The 9007-nt window shown below is 39.6% G+C and overlaps 1 protein-coding gene across 1 annotated transcript in view; it reads right to left on the bottom strand.

The window, feature by feature from the left end:
- PLCH1 (phospholipase C eta 1) overlaps positions 1-9007 on the bottom strand; it is a 95084-nt gene that overhangs the window by 8234 nt on the left and 77843 nt on the right. The window contains exons 18-21 of the mRNA XM_014945736.1: positions 2924-3048; positions 2404-2488; positions 1505-1651; positions 1020-1099 (exon numbers count right to left, since the gene is read on the bottom strand). Coding sequence (XP_014801222.1) covers positions 1020-1099; positions 1505-1651; positions 2404-2488; positions 2924-3048 — 437 coding nt within the window. The remainder of the gene's footprint in view (positions 1-1019; positions 1100-1504; positions 1652-2403; positions 2489-2923; positions 3049-9007) is intronic.

Raw genomic sequence — 9007 nt, 5'->3', positions numbered from 1 at the left:
TTGTTTGTGGGTTTTGCATGTTTTTCTTTTCTTTTTTCTTTTTTTAAATCACTACTAAGAGATATTTTATTTTAGCTTGTTGAATAAGGCCTTAATTTCTTTGTGCCAGCTAACTGCAATGGCCTCCTGTAAAGTGCTCTTGAAGACAGCTGAAGCAGAAATGCATAGAAAAAGCACTGTACTTTAATTTTTAAAATGTTTTAAAATTAGTTATCTTGCAGACAAGCAAAATGTATGCACTGAAACCTAAAAGATTTAAAGCTTAAATTAGCTGCTAAAAATAGCTTAGCAAATACTGTGTTCTGTGAAGTTACAGTTCTCAACATTTACTTCTAAAATAAAATTAAACACACTGAAGAAATGTACTTAGCGTATCTAGACGTGATAATTATTAGGTGCTACCAGTAAGAACATAAGTGCATGCACGCTAAGACTGGAGTAACAGCACATTATTCTTTTCCTACTGATCACCTGCAAAGAACCCCCCCAACACACTATGAGCTACATCCCTCTGCTCCCTGAGCACTCCAACAGGAGCGTGTCTGGGCTGTTACTGGAGTGTCTCAGCTGGAGAGAGCCAAGTGTTTTACTGGCCATGGGTGATGGGTGTGCTGTGAGTGGGTGCCCTGGCTCAGTGCTCCTCAGAGAAAACACTCAGAATAAGGAATTGTGGTTTGCTTCCTTGAGCATATTAATTCGTTAGCAGTGTATGTAGATACCTATACCTGTACAAAGATAAATGAAGACATCAAGCTGAGGGCAACAGAGATTCAGAGATTGTGCTTTTTCATTGCTGTATGATCTGAATATTTGTTTAAATTTTATTCCTGATTAGTGCCAGAGAAAGCTAGGTATTGCCAATCCAATGTACAAAATGCCACAAACTTAAACTGTAAGAATCATTTAAGAAGTCACACAAATCCTGTGAGGTTCTGTGGTATATTGAAATCCATTTTTATCAGAAGAATTTAAACAACAACAAAGAAGTCATAAAACATGTAAAATTCCAGATATCCTACCTTTCCGTAGATCTCATTAAGGGTTATATGAACAAATATGGATGCTTCAGTCAGTCCTTCTAAATATACATGACGATAACCTAGTAAAACAAAAATATTGCACCATAAATAATCAACAATTTGCTTCTCATGCACAAATGGCAACGACTGTCTATAAAAGTGAAATATATATGGTATGCCGCCTTATGCCTTCAGTAAAACTTCTTATGTTATCACAGGTTTTCCAAGCCCCCCAGCACAAATTGCCTCCTAGTAACGAATAAGACACCAGCAGTAATTTCGAAAGGCACAGACACCCAAACTACTTCAAAAGCAATGGTGAATATACCACCCTGAGATACCAGGAGAATTGTCCAAGCACATACATGAAGTCTCAGAGACATAAGCATATACTTTATGCTGATAATCTCAGCTTAAACTATATGTTTAAAGGTGTTTGTGCTTCAGCTAGATTTCTAAGTGCGGGGAAAACAAGTGGGACTAACCAGGCACAAGACTGCTGAAGGGCAGAGTTCTTTGTCCAACAAAGTCTCTCCCAATAGGATCATGGTCCCAAACAAGAAATCGCACCAAAGCTATTTCAGGCATGTGGATGGTAAAAGTGAGCGTTTCCTCCCAAACAGGATTAAACCCTGGAACACAAACAGAAATTTTTGGAAACAAGTCCATAGCAAGCACTAGCCTCAATTTTCGTAAGACAAGTAAGAGGCATAAGAAACAAGCAGACTAAATACACAACTGAATACTCATTGCTCATCTAGATCCAGGCGCTCTCAATCTCCTTTATAAAAGTAAAGAAGTGAGAGATCTGTCTGTCTCTTGGACTGCTTTTCCAAACACAATGGTTCTGGCTAGGTAGCTGGCAGGAATACCAAGGCAAGTTGTTGCTTTGCGGAACTATAGTAGCTAAAGATAGACCAAAACCACCAGGAACTACCTTTTCTTCCCATGGTTTTGCAACTGCCTCTGAGAACTGATGGGCACCTCTCCTGCTCCAACAGACTATCCCACTCCGTTATTCACTCTTCCCCATAAAGAACGTGATTTGCTTTCACTGCATTTGAAGTTATACAAGTATTTTGTATATATTATAAATAAATATATATCTATATGTATTTGGAACTTCTGCATAAAGGAGATTTAAGAACAACCCAGGAGAATGATACTGTGGTGAACAGTTCTTGTCCTTCACCTCTAGCTTGTCTGTGTGTCCCCTCCTCCCCCCAAAATTCTGTCTAGAACACAGAATTAATTTGTTAAAACACAATCATTTGATTTCATCAGGTAAGAAGCTTTGCAATTTCGAAGTAATAACAGATACCGAATCATTTATAATTACTTAATATTTTACTCTATGATAAGGAAATCAGCTGGATTATCTTACCATTGTCGTCAACCACCCTGGTCTGATCTTTACAGCAGTCAACAGGTAACCCAATAATTTCCACCTCAACAAAGGGATCTATTATCTATTTTTTAAAAACAAAGTATTTTAAAAGCAAGCCTGTGATACAAGTACCAGACAATTTAAAAAAAAAAAAAATCATGCAGAGAGTTAATTTAAGTTCATATAAGAATTCAAACCCCTTCGATTCATATGAATTTTCAAGCAGCACAATCACGAGAAATGGCTTCATGAAGTATAGGTTGATTTACAGTTTGTAGTCTTAAGAGCTATAGCCAGTTATGGCTAATTGTCAAAAAAGTGAAGTCACCCTCAAAATACAAAACAAAGCAGTTCCTGAATATCACGTGTAGGACATAGACTCTGTAGGAAAATGCAGTATTTAGTGACCAAGAGATTGACAATAGCTGAAATTTATTAGTGTATTTAAAGAAGGATGAAGTTTCTTTGAGTCACATGCTGCTGTGTCACTCCATTTGTTGGTATCAGAGTTTCTTACCTCTCCTCTGTCTCCTAACATTGAGTCAGGAGGCTTAGGTAGCTGCTGTCCACTAATGATTTTCAGAATAAGCTGCTTTTTAGGACTGGCAGGGAGTGGATCAGCAGAGTAGGGGTTGAATGTGCCTAAAAGATGGTGAGGAATATGAGGTGTAAGGAAAAGATATAGAGAATAAATATCATCCCCCAAGATGCAAAATTCAGTCATAAGCAAGCAACTCAGACAGTATGGAGTAGCTGTTAATTAATTTTAAAATTCTATTCCACTTTCTTAAAACCTTTACTGAGCTGAGAAGTCCTTGTTTACATGATTACAAGACAGAAAGGACCCCATTAATACTAGGACTTTGCAAGATTAGTAAGACTCCCTTGAAAAGAAAAAACCCACATCTTTCTTCTGTAAAGTAGTAGCTTCAAAAAAACTCCAATAGTTTTAACCCAGATCAGCAATCTGATCACGTTTCTTGCACACCTGCCCAGATATTAATGAGAAGCAGCAACTAGTAAGCTGCTTTCTGCAGCAGCAGTGCCTGCTTTAAATACCCAAACTCCCTCTACCATTTCTCAAGTATCTTTCAATCAACGCCACTGCTTCTAATGGCCACATTATGAAAATAACTTAAGAGATATAGAGACACAATCAGATCCCAAGTCCTCAAAATATGAATGGGCTGTCATTGCACAACACTGAAAACCACTGGCTCCTGTTCTAGCAGCATTCTGAGGATTCAACCAACTTTCTTTAAAGAGAACAAAATTCCGCTGACTTGCTTGAGAGCTGGACCAAGTCCTGGATATTTGTCCCGGGTGCCACTGCATACTGTATTCTTCTTACTTGCACTTGGCTATCCTAGGATGCCCTTTTTGTTTTTTTAAACACATATTAAGATGAAGCCCTCAAAATATATCTAAAATAACAGCAAGAGATCCTATGCTGGTACTATGCTGGTACTTACACAGTCTGAGAGTTAGACACCGTTTTTTGAGGATAAAAAAAATAATATATGAATTCTGAAGTTAAATAAACTTATGAATTTATGGAAATATGAAAGAAAAATAAGAACATATGTAGAATCTTTCTTGTGTCTTGGCAACTTCACCATGAAGACATTTTCTGAAAAGCTTGACATTTACAGTAATAAACGTATAGTGAGACATTACCTTTGCACATCTGCTGAGGTTTGAGGACATAGCCACAGTTGCCATTTACCCTAAATTTTGCATTATTAAGTTGCATCACACGTCCATCAGATTGGTAGTTTAGTGCCACTGTTGAAAGAGAAGACTCAGCTGTAAGATATTTACTTAGCACGTATACAAAAAGGGAAAGCAAGTTATTCATGCAACACCTACCTAACTGGCAACCAACATTCCAGTAAGGTAAAGGATTGAAATTGCTGGAGTCAATCCGATAGGCTGATGGATAGACCCTTGTAAGCTGTTTCTGGTTGTAAAGCATAAACTGTTCGGCCTTCTGCTGCACTGCTTGGTGGGCTCTTGTTTCACTGAATGACAGCACGTTCCCTGTTGATCCTGTGTGTATTGTTAAACCAACAAACACGTTACAAAGCCATCCCAGGAGACGGGGGAGGCTGAACTCAGACCTCCATTGCACTGGTATTAATCAAGGGCAACATTAGATTTAGTTACACTGGTAAAAGTTACACTGGTAGCTTGTCCTGTCACATGCAAATCCCCTTCCAGGGGAGGGCCTTTTCTTCTACCCTCAAGTTTCCAGACTTACAAGGAAAGCCAAGCAAGAACTTATGCTAATTGCTAGGGCATTTTCTCCTGCAGAACCCCAGACATGATTACTGGGAAGAATCTACAGAGAAATCTACTAACAGCAGCATGATCAAAACTATCTCAGTGAAGAGCTTATAGCTGGGGGAAAGATGGGCCCAGGAGGGCTGTGATTTTGCTCTTGACTTTGTAACACGTTAATAGCTGCACTCAACCCAGTTCCCTCTCACAGAGGTTTCTGCAAACTCATCCTTTCTCTAAATAATCCAAGCAATCTTTTTAATTCATAAATTTTCTGAGTATTTTGTCCCCTTAGGCAGACCCCCTTTGATCAGCTCTGCCTTCTGTAAAGGTCTGACCAGAAGAGTTTCCTAGGCAAGAATGCCCAGGCTTCAAGGGAGCAGTGAGACCACCTCAACTGTACCATCTCTCCCTGCCCATCTCCTCAGCTAAGATCAGAAAAGCATAAGATCTAGACGAAAGGCAACTGCAGTAACTGTGCTCTGATGAGCAGGCCTTCCTGTCCAGAGGGTCACGAGCCATCAGGTGTGTTCAGCAGTACCACCTAACTGCTGCCGGACCTGTGGGAAGAGCTGAGCTGTCTCTCAACTCAGACCAAGAAGACTGAAGCTCTACAAGACTATGTTCTTGTAGGATTTCTTGGTTTGTTTCTCCGCAGTGCTCTCCCATTAAATTCTATTGAATTAGGAATTAATTTCATAATAATTACAGAATTTCATACACAGCTTGTTCACGTACATTTGGTGACCTTTCCCACAAATTCCTCTGCAACTTCCTTGATTTCTATTTTGCCTCTAACATGTTTAGTAAAACAATTGCACATTTTCTAAATAGAGATCACATCTACTTATCACAATTCAAACCTATCATGTTACTAAATGCTACTTGGGAAAGGATATTTCCTAGAGAAGGAAAGGGTGGTGCTTTACTCTTTCTCCATATATAAGTAAATGGGAATACAAGGGAAACCTTGAGAACACAGACACGATTCCTACCCAAAGAGAAAAGTGGAAAAGGCATGTGTAAGTCTTGTGCCAGCAGCCTTACCATCATCTACTATATCCTGAGCTGCCACAGAGTTCGTGTACACCACGAGGTCAGACAGAGCTCGGCACAGCTTCACCGTTTTTCTTCGACGACCCAGTCTGCTGAGTTATATTTAATATTCAAAACAAAATGGGAATATTTCAATATTTAAAGCCTATTTAAATCCCCCCTTCTGTTCTTTTCACCAATAAGGAAATAAACAACTGAACAGGGAACCGCATGTGCCAAACCTCCTCAGAGAGAGTGCTCCAAGACTGTTCCCCTTGTCACACCACACAAACCAAATTTTTCATTTAACACATAATGGAATAGCTGCACTATGGCTCTTCTCAGCAAAAACAAGGCAGACAGTTTTGAGCTGTCTGAAAACAGAATGCTTCAGTGACAACAAATGCATTCTCAATGGCACTTTTTTGATTGCTTTTTCTTTACGTTCTCAGATGTAATAAAGTTGGCTGGGCTGTGATGTACCTTTATTTAGCTTAAACAGTTTTCTTTGAGCACTATTTACAGCATGCAGAATGTAGATTGGCATTTTTCCATTAGAAGAGTATTACTACTGCATTTCTTTTCAGTTTAAGGGTAATTGCTATTTGCAACCTACGAAAACCTACACAATCAAAATATCAGGCTATAGCAGTCACAGCAAAATACATCCCAACAGTAGTGTCATAAATGGCCTGCTCTTAAAAACAGACTTTCCTGAGGCAGTGACACATACGTACTGATAGTGGTAACGTGTCTCTAGCTTTAACTAAGCTGTAAAACTATGGTGATTCATAGCTTACCTGTGGAGCTGTCCTGTTTCCTTTCCAGAAGAGTTTTGCTGGCATTCTTCATCATCTGATGCACTATGATATTTGGATGCTGCCTTCACAGCTTTCTGTTGGGAAAGAATCAAGCAGAGCTGTGTCAGTTTATGGGGTAGTTCTATAAATTCACATTACTGTAATTAATGTCAGGTGGGTGGGTGAGCTACAACAGGTTTACAGCACTCAACCAGTGTCCTACAAGGATGAAGAATGACCCTTGGGGGTTTAACAGCAGATAAACCCGGGTCATACAGTCAAGTGTTTCCATACATGCAGAGGAGGAACATCAACACAAAGCATCTGTGCCCTGATCTCACTCCATCTGACTGCAAGGATCCAAGCCTGCAGCCAAGAAGCAGGTTTATCTGTTGGCGAGCAGACAAAGCCAAGCCTGAAGAAAATTATTTCTGCAAAATGGCCAGCCCACTGCAGGCCACTGCATATTGTGCCGCTTCCCTCCCCTGCTCCCTCCTGACCCCAGAGGATAACTTTATTCCAGTGTCTCCAGTACACTGGCACCAGTGCTGCTGAAATTCTAGTGGATCGTATCTTATTTAACAAACAGGAGCACAAGATCTAAATGTACAGTGCATTGCTTACACCTACCTACGCTTTCCCCCCAGTTTAGAAAATTTAACAAATTCATTCGTGAAGTTGAGAACAGAATCTGGGAAAAAATTTCAAACGTCATCTCTCTGCTGCCTTTTGAGTCACACATATAAGCCTTCAAGTTATTCTAAATTATTACAGTATACCCTAAAGAAAATAGCTATGATAAAAAAATTAAAATCTCAAAAGCACTTTTTTTTGTTAAGCACCTATTATTTATTACTGTTTCAAATTCCAACATTACATCTTTTGTAACACTAACTATAGCTTCAAGTGAGAGTTTCTTTAATTCCCTTCTCATCAAGAAGTAATTAACAATATAACTGAGAGCTCCTTATCCTTTTGCTCATATGGCTAATTGAGCACAGACTTCTTTTCTCCTGCTGTGCATCAATAATGCACATAATTTAGTTTGCTGTGTTTAGTGATGAAATAAAGTTGACTATATTGGAAATCATTTGCGTGGTTCAGTTTTAGAATCCAAAGGTCTGGACTGGGGATGTTTCCTGCAGTTAACTCACAGGAATTACAAGCCTTACTGTCTTTGTCCCTCCATGGACGGTTTTTAAAGAGTTTATACATGGATATATTTGGCACAAGAGCTGGCTGAAAACATCACAAGTCAATAAACCTGGGTGAATAATACTGTACCTTCAAAAATACCAATGGTAACCACCCTTCCCATGCATCCCTTTAGCTGGAAAGGAATAATGGGAAAGTTACTGGATGTCCCTATTGTCTTAGTCTCAATACTGGCAGAGGTACCACTGGTGGCACAGTGACTTGGCTGCAGACTTGCCACATGCCTCTCTCACGATGAGCCCATCTGCTGATTTAATTACTTGGTATCTGCTAATTGACTCTGTGAGGAAGGAAGCTTTCAGTTGAATCAGCTCATGCAGAGGCTACATGTTCAATAAATTGAAGCCTCGAGGCACCAAGAGAGTGTGGGAATAGGGGAGGCAGATGACAGGAACACATTTGTCAGGATATGGGAATGGGGCACACTGTCCCTTTTCGTGGCTGCAATCAGTCCAGCTGTAAAATGAAACCTCACACTCATTTGAATTTTATTAGCTCTTGCTTGGTTCAATAGTTGCCACAGCAAAGACCCAGCGAAGCAGACAATTTGACCAAGCAGCTACACAAATATTTGAATACTACATGAAAAACCATGAAGAGATCAGAAATAAAACACATTTTTACAAAGCAGAAGCTCAGAGCCAGTACTCAGCCACAGAAGTCCCTTAAAGCAACTGGAAAGCCAGTAATAGCATGTCTGCATGGCCCTGCTCAGGGTATGAAAAAGGGTAAGACTGGACCTTGAATCAAACAAACATTGTCAGCTGTATGGACAGAGGTCTGGAAAACTAGAATACGTCAAGACATTTATCTACATTGCTCTTCTGCTGCTGCAAGTTTGATCAGAAAAATCAGCACTTCCACATCACCAGTAAAGATGATCATTTCGGTCAGGCAAGATATTTTGAGTTTGTGTGATCATTTTTAAAGGGTTATTCACCCTGCTAGCTGCTATATTCTTCTGACCAGCAATAAATATACCAAGTCTTTCCTCGCTGCTCCCATACATACCACGCTTGCCTCGAGGAATAAAACATACCTGGTGTCCCTAGAATGCTATCAGACCACAGACAGCAAACTAAGTCTCTCATTTTACTTACTTTGTGTTTACCGAAGTTGCCCATTAACGATCGACTATGAGACTTTTTTCCACCTTCTTTTATATCCAGGTTCTGTGCAGAGAGAATGCAATAAAAGTATAAGTAGATACCTTCAGAAGTATCTTTTAGAAGTCTGCTACAGTCTCTGAAAGACACAGTTTCAACCCAATA

Source organism: Calidris pugnax, unplaced genomic scaffold (genome assembly GCF_001431845.1).
Source record: "Calidris pugnax isolate Ruff unplaced genomic scaffold, ASM143184v1 scaffold111, whole genome shotgun sequence".
In the NCBI taxonomy this organism is placed as follows: Eukaryota; Metazoa; Chordata; class Aves; order Charadriiformes; family Scolopacidae; genus Calidris; species Calidris pugnax.
The sequence above is the reverse complement of the archived record's forward strand: the minus strand, read 5'-3'. Positions and strand labels throughout refer to the sequence as shown.